The sequence below is a fragment of the Pteropus alecto genome, unplaced genomic scaffold (genome assembly GCF_000325575.1).
Source record: "Pteropus alecto unplaced genomic scaffold, ASM32557v1 scaffold34, whole genome shotgun sequence".
Classification (NCBI taxonomy): Eukaryota; Metazoa; Chordata; class Mammalia; order Chiroptera; family Pteropodidae; genus Pteropus; species Pteropus alecto.
Genome location: NW_006435763.1, coordinates 6,579,251 through 6,604,267, shown reverse-complemented (window position 1 = coordinate 6,604,267; position 25,017 = coordinate 6,579,251). Strand labels below are relative to the sequence as shown.

General features: G+C 39.3%; 1 protein-coding gene and 1 pseudogene across 8 annotated transcripts; one reads left to right on the top strand and one right to left on the bottom strand.

Moving 5' to 3' along the window:
- Positions 1 to 1,125: 1,125 nt before the first annotated feature.
- Positions 1,126 to 25,017, bottom strand: CCP110 (centriolar coiled-coil protein 110). 8 transcript variants are annotated; one of them, XM_015588610.2, is made up of 18 exons: positions 24,491 to 25,017; positions 24,230 to 24,396; positions 22,998 to 23,245; positions 22,181 to 22,338; positions 20,117 to 20,272; positions 17,217 to 17,345; positions 13,194 to 14,844; positions 11,427 to 11,557; positions 10,763 to 10,940; positions 10,056 to 10,195; positions 9,420 to 9,536; positions 8,952 to 9,053; positions 8,654 to 8,770; positions 7,130 to 7,203; positions 6,516 to 6,578; positions 5,808 to 5,867; positions 5,237 to 5,322; positions 2,885 to 2,937 (listed from the first exon to the last, which is right to left on the bottom strand). In XM_015588610.2, exons 5-18 carry the CDS (start codon positions 20,255 to 20,257, stop codon positions 2,885 to 2,887), a joined length of 3,042 nt encoding a protein of 1,013 aa, XP_015444096.1. In that variant the 5' UTR covers positions 20,258 to 20,272; positions 22,181 to 22,338; positions 22,998 to 23,245; positions 24,230 to 24,396; positions 24,491 to 25,017. The 8 variants fall into 8 exon arrangements, with proteins under 8 accessions (XP_024901854.1, XP_006910983.1, XP_015444097.1 ...); XM_006910921.3 differs by lacking the exons at positions 24,230 to 24,396; positions 24,491 to 25,017 and adding an exon at positions 23,910 to 24,120 and having other exon boundaries at positions 1,129 to 2,937; XM_025046085.1 differs by having other exon boundaries at positions 24,230 to 25,017.
- LOC112479172 lies at positions 9,754 to 9,872 on the top strand (annotated as a pseudogene).

Genomic DNA, 25,017 nt, shown 5'->3' with positions numbered 1-25,017 from the left:
ACCAGACGCAGAGACGCGAGACCACAGTCCGGGTGGCAGTTTTGTCACCCTCCCCGAGAAGCTGAGGAGTTGAGAGCCAGAGAGTTTTGATTAGGCGCGGTTTTTGCCCCCAGAACTGTCTTTAGAACCTGCTCAAGGATGCGACTGTTGCATTTGCTGTATTCAACGACTAAAAGGCTTCGGTTTTTAAAGTTATTTTTATAACCTACATGTATGTCCACTACGGTCCCTTGGAGAAAAAGCACTCCAACTCCATTTGCTTATTTTTTTATAACTTTTGCTTTGCGGGGAGGGGGAGTTGTCTGTGGTTGTTCATGGGACAGTGACACCTGATAGAAAAGCAAGCCCCTCATAAATGACAATAAAGAATACCAAATGGAGGCCATGAAAAAATGTCAGTAAACTTCCACAAGACAGTAAACAGTAGACACAGTGTTGACAAGCAGAAGGGGTTCTAACCAATGAGCCAGCAAAACTGCCTGCCAGGCTGCAGAGGGCAGGGGGGTCCGCAGGGTCGACCGCAAGGTCACAGGAGTGACAGCCATGCCTGTACACGATTCCACGTATATCTGGGAAGGCCTAAAATCAGGTTGTTTCTTTAACGACATGTTCGGGATGACGGGCAGGAATAGGAGGCATCAGTGCCCCCATTCCCATTCTTACACTTTAGAGTTCCCCAGAAAATAACCACGTGCCAGGCACTCACCCTGAAGAAACATCCTCCAGGTGACAAAACTCAGATAAGCGAATCCAGCTGCAAGTCACCCTGCCTTTGGCTCAATCTGAATAATTAATCCTCCGCCCCTACACAAGACTCTAAAATGAAAGACAAATACCAAGATGAATAAAAAGGAAATCCCAACTCGTGCAAAATCTGATGCTGGAATGAGCACTGGCATAGGTTACATAATAAATAGTGGGAACCATCTTTCATGGGATTTTAAATTGTAAAACGTGATCATATTGCAGCAGTATCGTTTTGGCGAGATATTTTTGAATATCTGTCCTTTAATAGTCCTTTCCTTGGTAAATAAAAGATCAAACTGGATTTCCTTTAAGATGAAAAGTTTATTTTGCCTTTTCCCTAGAAGCAAAACTAGTGAAAATTAAAGTATAAAAATAAATACAATTTACATTAATGGACATTCCACTTCAAAGTAAAAAATAACAAAAAAATAAATAAAAATCCATTAAAAGCATAAAATAATGTCTGGCACTTTTATGAGAAAAAGCTGTGAACATTAAAAAATGTGTAAAACACACAAGCTCTTATCTTTAAATGAAAAAAACACTCAAGTTTCTCATCCTTCATTTCAAACTAGTTTTAACTTTCTCCGAAACATACCATTTGTTTGCACTAATTTACACTGGTGTGCACACAACTTTTAGTATCTACCTCACTGCAGAGACCTACGAGGACATGCGTAAGCTGTATCCTGAGTTTTCAGAATGATAAAGCACAATGTATCACACTAAGAAGATAAGCTGATACACTTTGCCTACAAATAACTGGTAACTCAGACAGTTTTGACTATCTTCTGATTTCCTGGTTCATTCATTCAATAAATGATACATCCCAATAAAGAAAATTGAGTTCACACCCAATACTGTCTACAGCTGGATGTGAAAGTTAAATTTTAAATAGAACAGAAAATCAAACAATCTTTATCTCCACATTCTTAAAAGGATATTAAGAACATGGATAGTCTGCATTTTCAAAGTACCAGTATCTCTTTAGAATTCGAGTCAGAAAGATCAAGCGCACACAGTCCCGATTTCCCGTGAGAAGCACGACGCCCTTTTTGGAAATCGTACAACAAATCGGCAGGGACTTTCTCTTTCAGAACGTCACGTTCCCTCGGTAACTTTTTTTGGTTTACATTTTAAATGAATGTTAGTGATGAAAAACTTTAAAAATCAGTGCCTCTTCAGGAATGCGGAATTTCAACTGGACAATATTACACCCCATTTGAAAATCTGAACTTATTATATAGCCCTTTATTCTCTCCTAAATCAAGCATGCTATAAAAAGCAGACTGTGAAGCGACAGAGTACAGACTAGACAGAAAATAAACTGCATGCGGCATGTCATTCTATGCTACGGAAATGGGCGTATGATAAGGCATGCCTAAGCGCCACTGCGGTCAAACGGCCGTGCTGGCGTCACCGAGCCGCCGCCCTCCGCAGAAAGGTTTCATAGCTGAGCGGGAATGTTTCTGAGTGCTGGGGCAGCACACACCAAGTCTAACATTTCTGTAAGACGACTGGCTGTTGAGACAAATATGGACTTGTGACCAAAATGGTGACCCCAGCCACTCCTGTGGTAAAAGTCAGGTGGCCTGCAGTCCGCAGGCGACTGCTTTGTCCTCTGTGGTTATCCTGCAGGTCCAAGAACGTGAAGACCGAGAGATGCGTCAGAGTCCTTACCAAGCCTGGGGAACAGTCTTCTGTGACAACGTCCCCTTGACAGAGCAGCACCGGATTCGGGTATCGCACTCAGCAACCATATGCAGAGATGGATAAAATTTATATTTCGGAACCTGTATTTTATCACAGTTTTTCAATATTTTATAGAAATAAACCCAAATGTCCTCTTAAGTTTACAAAAAGGTTCTCGGCAGACATCTGGGTCCCTAAAGCAAACTTGTGTTTGTACAGATATTAACTAAATATTAATATGTTTTCACCCAAACCTAATATTAAGGAAACGGGGGTCCAGGGAAGGAATTAGCCAGATTTGATCAAATTGTCCAAATAACTGCTCAGCCCTTCGACGTCACTTGGTCTGTGTAAACAGAGTCCAGGGTTAAGTAAAAGGCCTTGGGCAGGGACAATGACATGGGTGAAACCCTCACCCCTTTTTATCCTAATGAATGTTGTCTTCTTAGATTGTCGCAACATTTGGCCGCTTTCTTTGGATTTTTCCTGCATATACTCCTAAAAATAGAGCAAAACTAATATTATTTCTCAATGTTAGTTTTTCTATGATGATACCATTTAATAAATGCTTACTTCGTACCAGGCACGTATATGAGCTAGCAATATATACTATCATATTTAATCCTTATATAAAATAATCCTGAGACAGAAATTGTTACCTCTATTTTAAGGATAATAAAACTGAGACACGTGAGAGTAAGTCACTCGCCGAAGTCACAGAGCTAGAAGTAGAAACTCTGAGAAGCCAATCGACCTGATTTGTTGTTTCCCTTATCCAGTCTGTATTACTGCCCCCTACTCAGCTTTAATTAGCAATTTCTGAATTTCGCTATCAACTCTTGAGTCAGGCATAAAACAGCAAATGAGCAAATATATTTTAAAATATATGAGCAAAGATTGCAGTTTAGTTTGTAAAAACCATAATCGACTTCAAGTGCTTTGCAGCAAAGTTTAATACCTTAGAATTCTGCTTTGGTCTGAGAGTATGATATTCTATCATCTAACAAAAATAAGTGTCTTACAAATTGCTTAATAAAGTGTTTGTTCTCCATGTAGATCAAAGATACTTTCAAATCTGTTCGAAACATAATCTAGGCCATTAAAAATCTAAGCAGTAGTTATCTTTTCAAGAACAGCTATGGATCCCTGTATTGAGATTCATAGTTAGAATTTTAATCAGTCATATCCCAAATTTTTATTTTGTGTAAATGAATAAAATTTTTTAGTCTTTTTCAGTCATCTAAATATGCACTCATATATAAATCAATCTTTAGAGAAATAGGAAAGAATTTCTGTACTTGTTTAGGTGCATATTAACACATTTTAATTCAAGGGTTAACTTCATTTGTATTAATAATTGTTACAAGGCAATTAAACTATGATAGTTCTAAATACCAAACTTCACTGTGCATATTATTAACGCAATGACCTTCTATGCATCCTTGACGCTGCTGAGCATCACTAAATAAAACCAGTAGTTGCTGTTTTGCTTATTGGTTCACAAGTGACAGAAAGTGGAGATGAAATGTATGAGAAAAGGACACGCAGACGAGTCACTGTAGCGAACAGAAAACATTCGGCAAAACAACACTAATTCCTACATAACACTAACGCGGGGAAAAACTGAAAATGTCTTAAAATCCCACATAACTTCGCAAGCAACAGATCTGGTGTTGCGTCTGAGTGTTTCCGGTGGTCTTTCAGACCGGGTGACCCTGACTGCCTCTGGAATAAAGATCTTCAATTACATAATCCCCTTTAAAAGAACCCACTGACTGTCACTCACGGTGACTTACAAAAGATGACATTTAAATAAATATCTTATGCAACATTGTGAATTAAACTCATTCTGTATATGCAAAATGTCAGCAGTCACTTCAAAGTTATGATCAATATCTTGTTTTCTTTGAATTTATGTAAATGGATGGTGATAACATAAAAAAATTTCTTATGTTGCTCATTCTCTCCTAATTTAGAGGAAATTACTGAGTAATAAAAGCTCTCAAATATGTTAATTACATATTAATGAGATTAGAATTGATTAAGGTTTAATCTTCATTGGTGACTAATTTAGGTTTTTTAATGCTTAGAAAGCAGTGTAGTTAAAGCAAAGTATTTTGAAAGTAGTTTTCATGGATCACATAATTTTTAGTGAGCTTATCAATGTGTCTTAAACAAAGATACCTAAAAAATATTAAAACATTAGATTAAGGGTTTTGCATTAGCTCAACATTAAATTTGTCTTCTTGCCACCATACATAGAATTTTAAAGTTTTTAGTGTAGCCCTTAAATAATCCTCAAATAATGAATATAAACAGAGATTTAGTTCAAGTTTCTTACTGAGCAAAAGATGAAGAAGAAACAAAATTTACGCCCCCACGCCTGTGCCGGTCACACGTGATTGCGCGGTCGGCGGGAGAAACGCCCCCTTCAGGTGCGGACAGGTATCCTGGGTGGTGCCCTGAACACACACAGATTCAGGCGTAACAGCACCACCACGTTTCACTCGTTTATAAAAAGGTTTCTGAATTAAGCACTTATAATTCTACAAATTTTTCAGATTACGAAAAAGAAAACAGTGTTTCCACAAAATTATTACAGAAATCAAGAATGGAACCGCAGTTTTTCTAAGATCTTCCGACTGCCACAAAATGCTGACGCACCAACGATCAGCAGCAGGGATGACTGTGCATAAGTATGGTGGCAAGGACAGACAGGTCCCAGTCGTGTGACCCGCGTTACGGGGCAGCCAGTGCTCTTCCTGAGAAGGGGCTTCGGGAAGTCATCGCTACACACCTGACACAGGCGCTCTGCTAGGCGCTCTGCTCCGTGAGGACGTCTGTCTATCCTGCACAACCCCCTTCACTGATGTCTTAGGGGTTCTAATTGAACATAAAAAAAGTAATAAGTCACTTGCATTAAGATCTAAATGTTCAACATTCAACAAAAGCAACCATCCTGCATCAACTGTGCTTAGCACAAATAAGCTTGAAAAGATCTGAAGTCTCATGCACGCTCGGGTAAGGAAGCTCTGCTTCTGTGTCAGCGGGAGTCGGTAACCATGGCCGATACTTTGCTGGAGAATCACTTTGGTGATGCTGAACATACTATACGGATGTTTATAATGTTCAATGAGCAACATGGTATGAAATGAAAAGTAAAAGCATGCCAACGTAAATGAAGATTAAGATAGAATGCACAATGGCACACCAACGGGTCCTCTTTGAACACGAAACTTTACAAGATCTTCCTAATGCTATAAAAAAGATCACATTTGGAAAATGCGATATAATGAGCACTAACTTATTTTCCCCCTCAAAGCCAACGCTGAGTTAAATGTTTTTAATCCCGCATGTTGCATCCTTACCCTTGTCTACTAAGCAGCCTATGAACAGGGGCATTCTGGCCTTGGTTTGGCTGAAGGACTCTGTGGACAAAGTAATAAAAAGTTAATTCCCAAAGTAAATCCTATTTTCCCCCCAATTTCTTTCAAAAGATGAAAGATGACAGTGAGGTGGAAGTCACCTCTACAGTGATATGGGCAATATATCGCAAAGCAAAATGATTAAAGCAAATTAATATAGTACTTATATTTTGTTCAACGAGAACCCAAACATTTGGGTTTTGTCAGGAAAGAGATGCCCAACGTGAGTATTAATCCCTCTGCTTTCAGATAATTCATTTATATACTTTCCAAAAGCCAACTTTTCCTCTCAAACATCTAAGAGAAGAAACTTCACTCATGTACATGTAGAAACAGGTCAGAATTATGAGGCTGGCTTTCTCAGGTTTTGAAAGAAGGACCAAAGGCCCCCGGACTGTGGACTGATCTCGGGACACAGGGGCTCAAATTCCCACCAGGACAGCGGGGACATCTGGTCTGACACATGACCAGGTACAAGACCAGGTATTAACACGGATTCTGACCCCGCGATCCTCCAACAGGAAGCATGCTACTGACATAACGTGGGACAAAGCCGACGGACCGCGAGCTTGGGATTTATAACATTTTCTTTTCTTTAAAAATAACCAAAAAAAAAAAAGCCTCTCACTGAGACTAAATGCTTTTTCTCACCTTGCCTCCAAAGGATTTTGTTTAACCAGGAATTTCTTATTTGGCATTCCCATTTCAGCGGCTCTAACAGAGTATAAAAATAAGGACACACAAATGATGTTTTTAGAAAAGGAGAAAAACATGTTCACAACTGTGATACAGGATGGCAGAAACAAACCATCATCTCAAAGCTGGTATACCACGAAAACACACTAAGGAGACTAAAGACTACTGTCAAGAAAGAGTTTTAGTGAAAGTTATTAGGATATTCTTTGCATTAACTTTTTCCTCCCATGACATCTTTAGGATATTAGAAAGAGAATATATTTAAAAGATATAAAAACTAACACTGACTATAAGCATGAACTATTTTTGAGATTATTTGATTGGCTACCAATTACACAAACTGAACACCGACAAATTTAGTAGTTAATACAAATTTTTTAAAGATGAAATCAGATTTTACTGCCTGATTTTAACAAAATTCTTCATAGAAAAAGGGATTTCTATCAGTTCAGCTGCAGAAAAGTGAACTATATTTCTAACATGAACATACGAACAGATCAACCAATGACTGAAATGAATTGGTTTGATAATAGCTAAATAAATAGGACATGACACACGAAAAAACTCACTTCATGTACTTCTTCCTATCAAGAGACTTCTGTGTCGCAGCTGAAAGCGCCACTCGTGGACTTTTCATTTTATCCTTTAAAATACAAAAGTCACATAAAGCTCTAGTGGGACCAGTAACAGCACTAAATTAAAGCATGGGATGATCTCCAATCGCGTGGACAAGCGTCTCTTACTAGCATTTTGAACTTTAACCTTGTCTTCATGACTGAAGCAGTTCAATTTTTTAAAAAATTTATTAAAATTATTTTCCCAATGAAATAATACAAAATTTGCTTGTTTTTCTTTTGCCAATCACACTTAAGTCTCTAATTCAAACCACAGATATTCGACATTGATATATTTCAAGTTAACTTGGAGCCTGTTTCTAACTCTGATTTCCAAAAAGGCCAAAGCCACACTATAGTTTCAAGGACCTTCCATCAGGAGCAAATGATAGTTTTCTATAAGCCACCCAAGCAATCAATGCTCAAAGCTCCAACTCCAAAATCCAATCACAAAACAATGTGCAATTCTTTTACCAATTTCTTTTACATCCATCTACAGATTTCAATGTTGCTGGTAACCCTGGGGCTTAACAGTGCGTAGAAATCGTAGGAAGGGTGCTGAAGTCAACAGAGAATATTTAGTATCAATTACCCCAAACCCAGAAGAACCTCATCATGAAATAATAATATATTGTTCTCTGCCCCTGGTTTCTGCTATTACGTGGTCTGCTAACACAGTGCTAAGCTCCTAAAACTCTTGTGATCTGAGTGACAGGGCTGGCAGAGACATCTTTTGCTCCGGTGTTTGGTCTCTGACACTCGTTCCGAACACAGAGCTCCTAAACCACTGGAATTTTCTGGGTGACACGAGGTGTTCCAGTGAGGTGACTCTGCGTGGACTCCTGCAGGGGGCTAGTCATCAGGCCAAGCGTGATCAGAAGCTTGAAACTTGCAACCTCACCCCCTCTTCTCCCGAGACAGGAGATGGGCTAGAGCTCGAGTAATCGATCCTGCCTACGTGGCGAAGCCTCCACAAAGATGCCTAGAGTTCAGAGAGCTTCCGGGCTAGTGAACACACACGTGCAGAGAAGATGGAGCTAACTCTACAGAAGCTCCTGGACCTCGCCCTGGGCACCACTCCATCTGGCTCGATCTCCACAGCCTTTAGTACAGAATAAACCAGTAAATGTGAGCAAGCGTGTCCCTGAGTTCTGTGAGCCATTCTGGGAAATTATAGACCTGAAGGAGGGTGTCACGGAAACAATGATTTATAGCCGTCAGTCAGAAGTACAGGTGACAAGCTGGGCCCTGCAATTAGTGTCTGCAGTGGGGGCAGTCTTAATTGCCTACTTGACCTTTAGGATCTGATAACTCCAGGTAGACAGTGTCGGAATGAACTGAACTGCGGGACATCCAGCCGGTGTCGAACAATTGTTTGGTGACGGGGAAAATAACTCACGCCTGATGTCAGCAGTGTTTTGTGACGAGAAGAAATAGAGTTTCTTTTTCACTCATTCATTAGAAAATCAGATGACATACCATTTGCCTGAGCATTTTCTCTTTGCGAGCTTCTCGATCCTGGCGTAGAATAGACATTCTTTCAGCTGCGTCCATGACAAAGAATATGTCGTGAATTCCATACAGGGCAGCTCGCAACTAGGTTCAAAAGAAGAAAATATTGTACCCATTGAAAAAACTGAGGTCAGCGTTCAGTAATATTACATACACTTTTAATTAGAGAAAGAGGTTAAAGCTCTAATTGAAATGTACTTTCAGGGATTAAGTAAGAGAAAGAAAACTTTTCCGCTTCCCAAAGCCTTCGGGACCTGGCGTTTACCTGAGCCAACACTCTCTCCTGAAGAGAAGCATCTTGTGCCGAAACGACCCCTCTCTTTAATGGTGCTTCTGACTGAAAACTTCTTATGAATTCCATAGTGTCCTGAAAGAAAAAATGCTCCGTCAGAAACTGCGTTTCTAGGAGGATTCATGATCACTGGAGTTCCTTTCTGTTCTTTTTCTCAGTCAATCCAAAAATTACTAAGAACACAAAACTATTACTTATCAGGAGTCAAACAGCTCTCACTTTAAAGTGAGATGAAAATACACAAACTACTTCATTTACATATTTTAAAGAATTATCTGGATCAGATTAATAACCAGATTTCTAAAACTGCCTATGATAACTAAAAAGTGTTTGATCTAAGTTCTGAACTAATTTGTCTCTAACATGAACATGAACTCAGCTATAACAAAGAGACTGATAGAAACTAAGAAGTGAAATGAAAATGATTTTCAACAATCTTACTTTTACAGTTTGTCGAAGTTGCTTCAGTTTATCTGTCTGCATAAGCCTACGAGTAAGAAAACCTTTTGCCACAGCCGTTACTTTATTAAATTTTGTTTGTATTTCCGGACTGAAAACCTAGAAGAAACAAGATAGACATAATGTTTTCAGAATCTCAGAATTACATCGGGATTGTTTTTCAGAATCTATTACAAGGAACTAAGTTCTTCTACACATGTATGCTCTGCGTAGTTTCATCTTTAATAAAAGCTAATAAGCTACTTGATGTTTGGCAAAAATATTCACGCTCATTTGTGCAACCTAAGATAAAGTAGCTCTTAAAAATACAGAAAGAGTCTATGACCATGCTACCCTGAACAAGCCTGACTCCTTCTGATCTCGGAAGCTAAGCAAGGTCGGGCCTGGTTAGTTCTTGGATGGGAGACCATCTAGGAAGACCAGGTGCTGTAGGCATAAAAAATAAAAAAATAAAAAAGTAAGGGAGTGTAAGCTGATAAGGTCCTTGCAATCTGTGAGGTCAACCAAGGGTTGCCTCGCCTAAAGAAACAAACAAATAAAAATATAGAAAGATAGCTAGATAGCTAAAGAGACAGAAAATAGACATATATATGTTATATTATCATTACACTTGCCCACCTGAGACCACTTAGTTATGGCCCTTCCAAAAGGCCTTGTTACTGAGAGTTTGGTCAGGCCACTAGCTGATGATCCCCAGAGGTAGAACGGTGCTTCATTTATAGAACCAAAGCTGTGTTGTAGGGCAGAATTTGTGAAACCTAGAGAAATATATACAATCTAATATTATACTTGATGCCATACAATCAGAATACGCCCAACACCCAGACACTTCTGACAATCATTAATAACAACAACTGCCTCTGAAACTGATCTACATGCAGACTTAAAATATTTATGGACTTTAAGCTTATGCACCAGATGGATCTTTTCAACACAAACAGCATCTCAGGATGATCGACGATGTGCAGATGAGCTTCCTGGGACTGAGGAATTAGATGCAGTAATTCAAGAGCACTCTGGAGACAGCAAACTGCGTTTTCACTTGAAGCTTACCACCTGCGGCATGAAGGAACAAAGCCCGGACTCTGACGAGCCAGGTTTCCTGATATTTTCCTTGCTAACGTGGCTTTTCTCCTGAACACCTGCTCACCGTCTTTGATCTGCTGCCATCTAATTTCTCACTGCTCACTAAGCAGGTGGCAAACAGCAGTGGGTTGGACATGGAATTACTTGAAGGAAAAAGCTACGATCTTAAAGTGTGCCCAATAAAATACCCTACTATAGGATAATTTTTTCCAAATGGAAGAGGATTTCTAAATACCTACCAGACCCATGAGAATGTGAAGCCTGGAGCGAGTCTACGTGAGACAGCACTGTCTCCAGCACGCCGGAGCCGCTCACTCGTCTCCACTCCAAGCCCATCGCACTGGTGAGACCCAGCTCGGAGGCTTCTGCTGCCATCAGCTTCTTCTCTTTGAACGTTTTCTCCTGCTCTTCTATTTCCTAGAGATTAACAGTTTAGGATAACAAAATATGGTAGATATTTGGTTAAATCGTATCCCAAAACAGCATCATTTTAGGCTTAGCTAAAAGTCCATATAGTTATCAGCAAATTATTTCAAGTTTTCCTCCCTCAAATAAAATCGACAATTTAGTCGATTTTAAAATGTGCTACATTAACAATAATCTCGCAGAATGCGTATTTCAGCATCTAATTATAAAACAGCTTTTAAAAATATACACTTTTGAATTAAGGATTCAATAAAGTATTCTTTTGGTAAATTCTACATTATTTTTAGATAAAGAATCTGAGTATCAAACCTCACATTCTGGCAATAAAAACACTATCCATGTATCAAAATCGATGACCCCTTAGGTTAAGGTATATGAGGGGGATCGCAAGTGTCCCGGGAACAACCAAGAGTCACAAGCCCCCCTCCCAGCCGGAGCCCGCGGACCAGCCCCACAGGCCACGCCCTCCGGGCTCACCTTCTGCAGCTGCTCCTGCTCCCTCTCCTGCTCAGCTACGAGCTGCGAGAGCTGCTGGGCGTGATGCTCCTCCAGCCTCTTCCGCATTTCTTCAAAAGCTAACATCTTGCTTTTTAACATCTCCTCCCCTTCTGAAAGGAAAGGCGTTCCCTCAGATTTAGAAAATGTCCAAGTCTGATACGTGATGTTTTACATCATCAACTTAAGTTATGCTTCTGATTCCAGAGAGTATCCCTGGATCTGACGTGATGTGATCCAGACACATCCAAGTCCCCACTGTGCCCCACGTTCTTTGCCACTCTTAGTTCGAGGTAGCAGATGAAGGCCTGCCTCTCGCCATCCCTCCCCACGCATCCGACAGATCCCGTTGGGATCGAACTGACGGAACCAACGCTATGTGTCCAGTCCAGGCTCTCCTTACTCCACTTAACTTGGGACAGGGGCCCCCCTCCCTAGAGCGGTGCCTCACGACAGCCCACAGCCGTCGGCCTTCTCTGGGTTTGGCCTTGGCTGAAGAAAACTGCTTCTCCCAAGTTCACGCTTGCATCGTATGTCCGCTCAACACTGCGGTACAAGGCTCAGTCCCTTCACCCCAACTTGGATCAGTGAAGGACCATTCACACTGCAGAGTACCCATAGGGGCAGCTGAGGTCTCGGCTGAGGCTAAGTCACAGCACAATTCACTCAGCCCATCCCCTCCTTCCGCAGGTGCTGGTCCCAAGAGCACATCCTCAGAAACGGCCCGCAGGCCCACCTCCAGGGTGGGCATCCTGGGAGACGACAATGACGACAGAAAGCTGTGGGCAGCTCTGGACACACTGCACTGCCTCCCGTGCCCACCTGGAGAGCTGCCAGCGCTGCCACCTGTTGATTTGGGGTACACCTGGGATTCACTGAGACAGCCTCTAGCCACGTTATGTGGTTTACCCGGAGAACACAAGTTAGCTTCTCAGGTTATCAACTGCTGCTTTTATTAGAGAGTTATTACCTTGCACAGGTTTTAAAAAGTCTGCCCCGACCCTGTTTTTCCTATAAACTCTGTTCTTTTTTCATGTGTAATTTTACAGAATGTGAAGTTTTTTTCAGGAAGGTATATACTCGTTTAGAGCTGAAATGTCAATGTCTAAGAACTGAACTTACTTAATGTCTTCCATATCAGTGAAGAATTGTGAATCGTGACAACTAAGTAAGGAGTAGTGAAGACATGTTTTAACAAGTTGTTATTAATCCAACACTAGATGCAACAGAAATTTGAAATCATTTCTATCAATAAAAACACTGTTTTTGAAACACTACTCACAGAGCCTTATCTGTGATATTTTCTCTAATAATTGGATGTTAAAGTGTTTACCGAAGGGCCAACTACACGAAGATCTCGTCCCAAATGAAAGGACCAACTGATGAAAATACTGAAAACCGTAATCCAAAAGGAAGACATCAGAGTAACGCACTGGATTAGAACAATGAGTGATGTTTTGTGCCACGACTTTTTTCCCCAGTCATAATAATCTTCTCTATAACACCCGGTGGAGTGTGAAAGATTCATCATTTCAATTAAAAAGTCCTTTAAGAAAACCTATCAAATGGCAATAAAAATCTATCAAATGGCAATAAACTGTAGCAAAATATTATATGCTCTCTGATAAATGAAGTACTCTAATGAACAGATGAAAACAATTATGATTATTATTTTGCAAAATGTCAATTAAAAGCATTAAATAAAAGTACCATCTGCTTGGCAGTATCCAACACTCCGGTTTTCCTTACCTTTGGAACTACTTTCTAAAAAGTGATTCTTGCTGATGCAGACGGATCCTACGGGGTATCTTCTTTCTGGCAAAGGTTGCCTCTCCTGGTCACCTACCACAGCCCTCGTGACATAAGGGCAGTTTTCTTTTTGCAGACCATCAATGTCTAAATCGAGTCTCCGTTTAACTTTTTCGAAACTGTTATCCAAAAACCGCTCATTCCCACAGGACACCGTAGGGGTGTCCATCTGCTCGCCAGTATTCGGATTCTGCATCAGTAAGGGAGACGGGTTTTTTACATCATAAGACTTATTCAGTTCCATTTGTAAACTGCAGTTTTTCTCTGACATGCTGGCTGACTTGAGTCCACTCAGGGTTCCGAAGTTTTGAGTCGCTACACACGGACCGGTGGCACACGGCTCATGTGACCTTGGCACTGTACTACACCGACCGTCCAGTGTGTGTGGTCCTCCCGCATCAGATGGTAACTGGCCTTCCACCACAGCAAGGCCATGAATAACTTCCTTTTCTAATTGATTTCCTGAAGACTGACATACCTGATTTGATTTACCTAAAACCATTTCCTGTATGGCTTCGGATGTATTCTTGCCGACATAAACCTTGCTTGAACAAACTCTTGTTAAATCAATTGGTAACTTTGGCACAGTTTCAGAGACATTTGTTTCTTCATCAGCATCTTGAACGGCTAAGTCTACTGCTTGTTCTTTTCCCTTAGGACTTAATTCACAGGCATTTACTGGGTTATTTATAAGTATATGACATGCTGATGACGGCCTAGAACGCCTTCGATGCATTTTAGGACTCAGGCTTGGCTCTGGACTAGGTAATTTGGCATATGAATTGGTAAGACTTTTGATCACATTGTTTTCAGTAACAAAAGTGGGAATGACTTTAAAATCAGAATCAGGATCTGAAACAGTGGGATAGCCAGTACCTGCAGGAATGTCCACGTTAGAAAAGCTACCTAAAACCACTGTGTTCGTGCTGCTTGCTTGAGTGGAAGCACCTTGGAGAAGAACATTGGACTTGTTAAGGCTTGGTTTGTCAGGAATGACTGGACCGCAGGGTCTGCCCGTCGGCGGGGCCTCCTCCTTCACACACGCCGCCGTCACTCGACCAGCATCGTTTTCTTTGTCTGAATGACTCTCGTTAACACTCCTCTTCGCACTACTTCTCAGACTGCGTCTAGAATGTTCTCTTTCTATATATTCCTTTGACTTTTTCATCAGGTTCTGAAGACTCATTATGTAGGGATCTGAAGTAACTTCTTCTAAAAGTGACGGATCCTGTTTTTCACTTTGTGGGAAGAGACCATCAGAAATAAGAGTCTCCTCGGCAGCTGCTGAGGAGGACTTTAGAGAAGCTTCATTTGCCATGTGGCTCATATTTGAACTGTCACATTGCTTCAGAGAATTAAATTCTTCTGAGTCCCTCGTTAGGTCTATCCCATTAGATTTAAATTGGTCCTCAGTATCCAGTGGCAAAATTCCAATTAACTTTTCAAACTCTGCGAAAGTAGAGTGTTCGGAAGGGCTTGGCAAGACGTTAGGAAATGTGGCGGGGACATCCAGGGTTCTGACTTCTGAATTGGAGTAAACTGTTTCAGTCTCCCACTGATCGAAATCACTGGTGTTAGGTGCTTTTCTAACCTGAAAAAAGAAAATTTTTTAATTAATACTTCCTCATTACACAAAAGCCTTTGATTTCACTGTTTTCTAAAACTGAAACTGAAGATTCAGACATCTAATATTTCAAAACACAAACAAACAAAAACTAAGATGACTTTTTCTATGGTATCCTATATCACATGGAGCTCAAATTACTATGAATAACATCTATTGGACACAACGGCCTGTTTGTTAAAATTTTTTTAAAAGGGAAATTATCTGATCTGATGCAAATATGGGCATATGTGCACGTGTATACACACACATATATTCATATGTCCACGTGCAATTTAATCTTGGAATAAAAGCATTTTCCGCTGGTTATATGTTATTAACGTCACCAACTGTTCCTCTTGTAAGAGCTGTCACCTAAGGACAATGACAGATAAGATAAACAGCAAGCACTTAAATATATTATATAAATGATTCCCTCTTAACAAAAACTAAGGTGCCCTGGATATTAAGGAAAAATAATTCCGTAATAAGACCCCTACCTCCCACACGCTTACTCCAAATTTTAACCAAAATCCTTTTGTATAATTAGGCAAATTTGTAGTAAATGATAGCTCAGCCATGTAAGCTTAGGTTACTTAAAAATAAGAAAAATTTCAACTTAAAACCCAATTTGTTAAACAAATTTCAATGTGATTAAATGACGATCATTTAAAACAGGAACCTGTTAATGAGTTTCAGAACAAGCGAAACAAGTAAAAAATTTGATAAATTAAGAGAATAACTGCATAACAAGAAAGCCAATAGAAAAAAAAAAACAATAAAATTACATTTGAATCTAAATAATTAGACTTCAAAAAAAATTAAAAGTAGTTCGAACTAAGATGGTTTCTAAAGATTATACAAGCATATATTAAACTGGCAGAAATTATTATCATATGAATATAGACTCCAGAATCTTGAATATTAAAAGATTTCTAGGTTGTTTTCTACATGGTTCTTCCTAGGCCATATGGCACTCCTGGTTTGCCTTACAAATCCCAAGACATGTAATGGTTTCCAGGTACTATGCAATAAACAGTACAAGGTGTACTCGGTCACAACCTCGGGACCAAAAGAAAACAAAAGGAATACATATTTGCAAAATCCACAAACATAGTCATAAGTTTAATTAAAACAAATTATTCCCTTAAAATATCTCACATGTCACATTTGTGATATTCAGCAGCTATGTTTTTTGCACAGCACTAATATGAGCCTTTGGTTAAATGATTTAAATAACAATGAGAAAGATCTATCATAGAATCCTAGGTTTTACAGATGAAACCGACCTTAGAAATCTATTTTTAATACGTAAAATTTCTCTACCTGCCTAATTAATTCATTACTCTACAGTAATTTAGATTCATTGTACATGCTCTATTAAACAGAGAAAGTTTTCAGACTCAACAATAATCTCATTAGTAATATATTTGATATACCAAAAATGATATGCCATTTTTGTTTCAATAATAAAAAGATTTAGTAATTCAAAAACCCACCCTTATTGTGCTACACGTTATATTTTTTAAATTTAGTATGAGCAGTAATTATAACCCACAAATTAAAATCTACTACGTACAGAGAAATGAGAGTAGCAGTTAATGGGAAATATTCTAAGGTTTGCTGTACATGTGTCATCTAGTAGGAATTACCTACATCTAGTAGGAATTACAAACCACAAATCCCTAAAATTAAAAAAAAATAAAAAGATATAACCAACAAAACAGTGCTATATGTGACAGATTATCTGTTCAATCAAATTTTTTTTCTTGTTGGTATGAAATGATCCAGACCTTAAAACAAATTGTTTATACAATTTTAAATTAAGCTAAATAAAAACAATTACAAAAGGCACGGACGTATAGTTTAAATGGTTTTAATATGGATCTAAGATGCATTTAGGCAATTCTATTTATTTAAGTTAAATTGCATTTACAAAGAGCATTTTCACCAAAAAAAAAATGGAAGCAGTTATTTATGATCACAGAGAATGAGAATAAAGTCACTGAGTCCACAGTCTGATTAGTTCAGAGGTGAACTACAATGGCCAATTCTATCATTTTGTCACTGAGAATTCAATGTTTTTAGAGTCATGAGACACAGACAATGAGCAACTACATTCAGTGTATGGCTCCATTGTCTCAGTACCCTCTGACTCAAGTACTGGGCACCACTAACGAGCAAGTGCATTTTCTTTGGAGTAACTGAAATGAAACATCGCAAATTATGAAGCTTCTCAAACAGAACGGTAAAGCATACTGCTAATTAACTAATAAGTGCAAATATGTTTCTAAAAAATTATCATCAATGCTCACCTCATGATTTCATAATTATAATTGAAAACAGCTTGAATTACATACCTGAACATTTTCAATAATCTCCTGGACTCGAGTCAGTAAAGCGTTCTTCCTGTTAACCTGCTTTCTCGCTTCCACTTCAAGCGCTTTCTGCTTTTCTTGCTGCATTTCCTTTCTTTTCTCAATGTTAAGCTGCGAAATGTCATAAATGTGTAATTGCTTCTCATAAACATACAAATAGCATAATAGTCAGAATCATTAAAAGTATAGAGAGAGCATAACAGCAGCTGGGGGTAATGACTGGGAGGGGGCAGGGGAGACCTGGCGGAGGTGATGAAAATGTTCTGTGTGGGTATAAGTTACACGAGTGTGTGCCATGTGTCTAAACGTATGAGACGCTTCAGATCTGTGCATTTTACTGTGTGAAATTATTCTCAACCGAAAAAAAAGGTTAAGAGAAAAAAAAACTGTTCGTTTATCGAATGCTCTAAAATGAGAGACAAAATTAGCCCTTTTGGCCACTGAGCTTTTCATTTGCCAATGTCGTACTTCACTGAGTCAGCGAGATTCTTCGATTTCTCATCAGTGTATGTTTTACCTCTTTGCTACCTCAAGAAAATGTCCAAAGGTTAAACGATAAAAGAAACATAATGTTTTACCTACAAAATCAGAACACATATTTGGTTCCACTTCAATCAAAATATAATGCACCTAAAAAAACCAAACTCTTCTAAGCATTATATTTTTTTACGATGGATTTAAATCTTAATTATTAAGTCCTGGGAAGTTTAGTCACTGTATTAAGGAGTCAAGATTTATCTTAGACTTATACAAATGGAAGCATGTCATAAAAAATAATTTGAAAGGTGCAATATTCTTCCATCAAATACAACATAAAAACATGGATTAACATCTATAAACATAGGATTTGGCTTATAAAGAAGTAACTGATGGAGTTATAGACCCTAAGCTATAAGGCTCAGAAATTTTGGTCAATATTAAACTAATCAAGCAATATGTCATCAAATAGTTGATTAAAATCTTGTTTTAAATTTTTTTCTTATTTGCATGGTACCAAAGAATCATTCCACAGTTTACTTGCTAATAAATAAGGGGGAAAAATATATATACCTTTAAAGAGTCATCTGGCAGTCACCGCTGTAAAAATAAGTGTTCAAACTAAACATCAAAATAGAGGAACAACTAGACATTAAGTAATTTTTGACTTAATTTACTATGAAGCACACGTCATCATCTCCAAAAAATTCTTGCCAGGCTAAATGTTTAACCTGACTCTAATCAAACTTTTAGACTTAATTTCCAGTGTAAAAAAACTTGAAGTACCAGTGGACAAGTTAAATATCACCATACAGGAAACAATTAGACAAAACTAAAACGTAAGGCACTCTATGAGACTGGTTTGGTCTCTTAAAATATTTCACTACCATAAAAAAAAAAAAAATAACTTTTTTTAAGAGGTAGAAGAACTGTTCCAGATCAAAGAGACTAAAAAACTATAACAAGCAAATACTATGTGTGAACTTTGACTGGATCCGGAGTAGAGAGAAAAAAAATGTTACAAAAGACATTTTGAGCAGAAATTGAGAAATATGAACAGAATATTAGATGCTACTAAAATTATCATTGTCTTAAGGTGTGGTAATGGTATTGGAGTTTTCAGTAGAATATCCTTAATTTTGAAATAAGTATACCAAAATATTCGGGGGAAAGGTGTTGTGTATCTGGAATTTTCAAATGGCTCAGCAATAAAACAAGACGAGTAGGTAAATATATACACACGCATATATAAAATCATAAACACCATAAAGCAAAGATGGCAAAAACGTAAAAAACTGTTGAATCTAACTAGTAGATATATGCGTGGTCACACTATCCTTTCAACTTTTCTGCATGTTTGAAAATTTCATTACAAAAAGTTGGCAGAAAATATTGATCTTTTAACTTGTTATATTAAAAAAATTAACGCTCTTTCAATCATATTAATTTTCTGATTTGAAATAAAATCGCACATATTTAAAAAATATTCAAATGGTATCAAAGGGTATACGATAAAAATTGTGGCTTCCCTCATACTATATCCCCTTACCCCTTCCCAGAGAAACAGTACGATATTCCTATTTAAAAATCCAAATAGTTAACGGATACTGAACACCTCCCATGATCTAGGTAGTTTTGTAAACATTTTCAATATATTAGTTCATTTAATCCTCAAAATAGCCCTATGAGGTAGGCATTGTTTTTATTCTAATTTAATAAATAAAGAAAATAGACCTGCAAGTTCATAGAGCAGATAAGTGGCAGAACAATGATTTGAACCCAGGCCAGCAGGAACCAGAGCTGGGCTTTTAGCCACTACCCCATCCAGCCTTGGAGAGCATGCTGTGTGCAGTGATTTATGGTATCTTGTGGAGACCCTTCCGTGCCCACATATCTAGGTCTACTGTTCTCATTTTAATGCCCTGTATGAGATTCTATAAAACGGACTAGTTAAACTAGTCCACTACTGTTAGACATGCAGGTTGGTCAAGCTTTTGCTATTTTAAACAGTGTTACTATATAACCTTATGAATATTTCTTTGGGCACATAGATATAATCGTTAAGATATTCCCCAAAATGGAATTGCTGAGTCAAAGGTTATGTACACTTTCAAATTCTGATAAACACTACCAAAATGCTCACCAAAAAATAAAATCAACGGATTCTCTCAATAAAAGGGCATTATAAGTGCCTTTCCCCCATAACCTAAGGAACGCCAAATCCTATCAGATCTTTGCCAAGTAGGTAAAAAAAAAAAGCTAACGCATTTGTATTTCTTTCATTATAAATAATCTAAGCATCTTTTTGATGTTTATAACTCTTTTTTTTTGTTTGTTTTTCTGTGAACTGCCTTTGTGGTTCACTATAGAAAAAAACGGTTATTTACAAATCAGAGAACGTTTACCAGTGGAGACAGCACGGCCACTCCATGGAAGCGGATAAGTGAGATGCTTTCAGACTGAACAGGAAGAAAGCTCTCTGTGGATAGTGATGCTTCTTGGATTCTGGCGAGACTTTTCTCACGGAACTCCTCATATTCCTCCATCTTCCCACCACCGCACTACAAAAGAAAAATGGCATGTTGAATGTACTGAGAAAAACGGTTTATTTGGCAAATTTTATAGAGCACCAAAATATTCCTGGAATGCACAATTTCTAGAACTGATCTTTCACGGATCAGGAGCTAAATCTTGAGTATAAGGTAAGTCTAGGTCAAGATCCTACCCGGTTAAGGCTTGCTTCCTATGTTAAATGTTTCTAAACATTTGGATGTAAATCAATTTTTAAATGTGATTACTTTACAAAAGTATTAAGGACTCACTTACCAGTGAAACCTACTTAAAAGACGCAAAGTTTTATATGACTTTATAACTTTAGATTATAAAATAGAATACATTTTCATTAGCAAGACTTATATACACGGCACAATAAAAACTAAATTATATAAAGGCAGAAATGCTTTACTAGCCAAAAAAAAAAAGAGACAAAAAGGCTATTTATATAAAAGAGGATATTTACTTTTAAAAATTCTCTTTCTATCATGGAGTTCAAAGTCTATTACTTGCATATCTTAAAAATACATTATGACTCCATGGTCATTAGCCAAATAAGTCATCAGTGGAAAACAAAAAACTTATTGGCTCTAGTGATAATTCTATTTTATTATTGAAAACTGGAACCATTGTCAAACTACTTAAAATAATCAGCCCAGTAACTTCACAATTTCTGGAAAATTGTGATGGTGGCTATGAAAATACAAGGTAACCAGGAAGGATGAGCCACCATACTCATTCACCTAGCAAGCATTAAATATTTGATTGCTTGTTTCCATAGCACTATGTCTGGCTTTGTTTCCTTTAAATAAGCAAGGGAAAATAAAAAGGGAGACATCGTCAGATCATAACCAACAACGGAATGAACTGTGAAAACAGAAAAACCAATACATTAATGTTCCTTTCGGTGTTCCTTTTAAAACGATTAATTAACAAAAAAGACAGAGGGCAGGGAAATTCAATTCATGATTTAGGATATGCAAAGATGAAACAAGATAGAATTGATACTGTCCTAAGCCTCAGGTACTTAAAAATTCAGTACGCTAAAGTGTCAGGGACAAATTATAGCACTAGTAGAAATGAAGAAAAGGCATATTTGAAATTATGATTAGATTGACCAGCTGGTAGTCTTAATAACTTTGTCCTACCATCCCATCAACTCTAATTATTTCTATATTCAGTTTATGCAAAGTGAGAGTTTAATTTCAAAGAAATGGTTCTCTAGAGTATGAGATTATTTTGCAAACTTATATTCGTAAAAAAATAAAAGTAAAAAACAAAACACAGCACCTTACTGCATGATAACCATAGCAAGGCCTCAAGTTTCAGTCTAGATTTTCAACCCACATTATGATATCTTAACAACCAAAATATGCAGAAACTAAGATGTAAGAGAAATTCAAATGACCCCATTTCTACTAAAACAGTTCAAAATATTTTTAACACAAGCTAGCATCCAGCATTTCAGGGAACGTAAACAGATTATTCGTTAATCTATTTATATAATATACTAATTAATGTAATATACTTCCTGTGGCTAGACAAAGCATAATATTCTATTTTAAAGGTCTGCGAAACTTAAGGAAATAAAATATCTTTCTGGTAATGGTTTTATTTTCCTTTCAACATCAAATAGATATGCCTCATTGCTTCACAAAGTTAAATTCACATTCCTTAAACAGTACACGGATGTCATACGTATTATAGGTGTAGAGTGATTTATTATTACGTCATATCTTGTGGCATATGATATTGTACTAAACATCCAAATACAAGTGTTAATATGATGATTTTTGGAAATTACCAAATGATCCTTGAATATGACTGGATCCTTCTTATCCTTATTCCACCTAAATTAACCCTGCATCGGTCACTTCCACATTATACTGCTGCTTCCCAATTTCCATAGCACTTACCACTATCTGAAATTATCTTGTTTATTTCCTTGGTTTTTGTCTGTCTTCCTCCACCAAAACGTAAGCTCCATAAGCACAGGTACTTTCTCAGTCTCGCTCACCACTGAACCCCCATTACACAGAACAGCATCGGCACTCAGGAGCACTTGAGGAAAGAACTGAATAAATAAGTCAGGGTAATTAGCTCAAACAATAATGTAAACCAGAAAAAGAGAAGACGAGTGGACTACACAGCAAAGAAGCAAGCAAGGAAAAATGGATTTAGAGAATGGAGTTTCAACGGATGACGCTGTTCTCAAGGAAACTGGCACCTCTAAACTGCAAAGGCAACCACTTAAAAAAGTGAGCATCTGTACCCTGTATGATTAAGCAAAGGCACTTCCGTTCTCACAATGCAATTATGTGTCAGCAGCATTTTATTTTAAGGGAACCCTGACTACGAGGCCACTCCAACCACAAATCTACTGCCCCATAACTTTACCATCAAGAATTACTGGTCCACTTGAGTTATTAATTTGTCAGCTGCATCAAGTTCAGACAGGCCTTGCCTTCACCATTTATACCATGACCCTTCTCCAAATAAGCCTCTTTGCAAACCCCATAGACGTGTGGCCCTTGCTACCTGCTCCTCACCAGTGCTCTACCAGAAACGTCACTGAAGGGAATGGTAAAAGTAACACAGATCTTGCCTTGTTTTTAGGTTCTAGCTGGTTGTTTACCTATCAGTCCTCCCAAAGGTATAAACTTGTAGAGGCAATAAAGGGGAGGTTTCTAATTCAGGCAGGTACCAGCCGTAAGTTCTTGGCAATTCACTTACCATCTCTACGCCTCAGTCTCCTCATCTGTAAAACAGGGACAATCTCATCTGTCTCAAAGAGATTCTCTGAGGATTCAATGACCTAATACACGTATGGCAATTAGTGTACTGCAGGACATGCAGAAAGCATCAATAAATGGGGGCTGCTTTTATTTTGCAGATGATGATGATGATGATGATGATGATGGTGGTGATGATTTTTATCACTAGATTATGAACTCCTGGAGGGCAGTGATAGTGCTTGGTTCCTGGTAAGATTCAAACGTAACTTAAAAACATGGGAAGGGGGACAAACAGCTTCCTCGTTTCTCTCTTTCCAGACCCCTCCCCACTGAATCAATCTCTAGCATCTGCAATTGCCTAAATGGGGAGGTTGGGAAATCGAATGAAAACCAGATAGAAGCAGAGCGGGAACCAGCTAGCAGCATCGGGGGCCATGAAGACAATTTATTATCCTCGTGCTTCTACCCCAGAGTCGCAGAGGCAGAGTAAACAGCGCTGCTAGAGCCTCTGGCTGTAGTAACCCGCGTTCAGAAATGGACAGTGCACACCCAGGGGTCGCCTCCCTCGCCAGCATCGTGGCCCAGTTTTATTAATAGGAGGTGGAGACCCTCCGCCCTCACCCCAGCGCCCCACGCCCACCTCCCCCCGCTCCTCCGATCAGGCTCCATCTCCAGGGCCCCGGGGCGTTGCCGCCACCCGAGCATCACCTCCGCTCCAGGTACAGCCAACCCCGGGGCCCCAGCCGCCCCACATCCGCGCCTTTCCAGGGACTCGAGAGCAGGGAGCCCAGCACCGGCGCTCGGGGTCCGTACCGAGCCCGCCCTCAGCTCCTCAGGGCGCCAGATCCGCCTCGCCCGGTGGCCTCGCCGCCAGGACCCTCTAAGTCAAGCCCCCTCCTCATGCACACACCCGATCTCCCACGGCCGCGTCAGCCTTCCTCCGCTCACCACCGGCCTTGTCAGGAAGCAAACGGCTCAACTGGTACCGACAGAGAGTAGCTCCGTCCACCGCCGCCGCCGCCTCCTCCTCCCCGCCATATTACGGGTCTCCGGCGGCAACGCGGGATCCTGGCAACGGCTGCCGCCGCCACCGCCCAGACTCCACCTCCCAGGGCCGGCACTTCCGGCCGTTGCTCCCCGGGCGGTTGAAACGGTTAGGCCACCAGAAAACTACAATACCCGAGGTGCATTGCGCGCTTGGGTGCGCGCGATGAACGTCGTAGTACTTACGCAAGACGCGGTGCACGCCGGGAAACAGTCTTGACGGCAAGCTTGCCCATCTGCCGTTGTAACTTACCAGAGTAGGAACGTTCCCCAGGTCTGAAGCCCCCTGAAACGTTCTTCGAAGTTGCTATTTTTTACCCATCTGCAGAATGATAACCTCTCTTTTCTGGCTACTGGAAAACATACGACATTCACCAATTTTTTTCTCTGTAAATAAAGTATTGCAGAATCCTAGATGCCAACTCTACGTCTTAAGGCATCCCTTACCCGTTTGCAAATCAGTGGGAAAATACGTCCGAGAAAGAAAAGTTCGAAATGGCAGGAAAATCCCCGAATATTTTTCCAAAGTTCTCTATGTAAACATGTTACCAGTTTTCCAAACTATGATGTAGGTGCCCCTTTCGTTTCCTAACTTGGCTTTTACCTTCTGCCTCTCTTACTCATCCTCCTTCCCGTGCCTATTTTTTGCATATGTAAAATGAGTTTTAAAAGTGACTGTCACAAGGGTGGTTATGAGGAAGAGCAGATAATTCTCTCACAGTTCCTGGCTCATAAGTCCCACTATTAGCCCTTAGCAGGTGGAAAAGCAGCACATCTTGACTCGAACTGACTAAATAGTCTAAGCGTCCTGCCCCTTCGAGGCTCCCTAGGCAGTGTCCTCGGGGGCAGAATGAAGGAGTCACTGAGACCCCTTCCAGTCGTACAACCGTACAGGGCTATCGTATCCCTCCCCTTCGTAGTCCGAAAGCCCAGGTGGAAGTCAAGACCCCAGGAGTAACCCGAAAGCCCCCTTT

What these genes read in the sequence shown, in the direction of transcription:
- CCP110 (XM_025046085.1), bottom strand. Translation starts at nt 20,257, where the DNA reads ATGGAGGAATATGAGGAGTTCCGTGAGAAAAGTCTCGCCAGAATCCAA. An exon ending in TTTAGAAAGTAGTTCCAAAG is followed by an intron (nt 11,558 to 13,193) that starts GTAAGGAAAACC and finishes CTTTCCTTTCAG; the next exon opens with AAGGGGAGGAGATGTTAAAA. An exon ending in AGGCTGCTTAGTAGACAAGG is followed by an intron (nt 5,323 to 5,807) that starts GTAAGGATGCAA and finishes ATGTTCAATTAG; the next exon opens with AACCCCTAAGACATCAGTGA.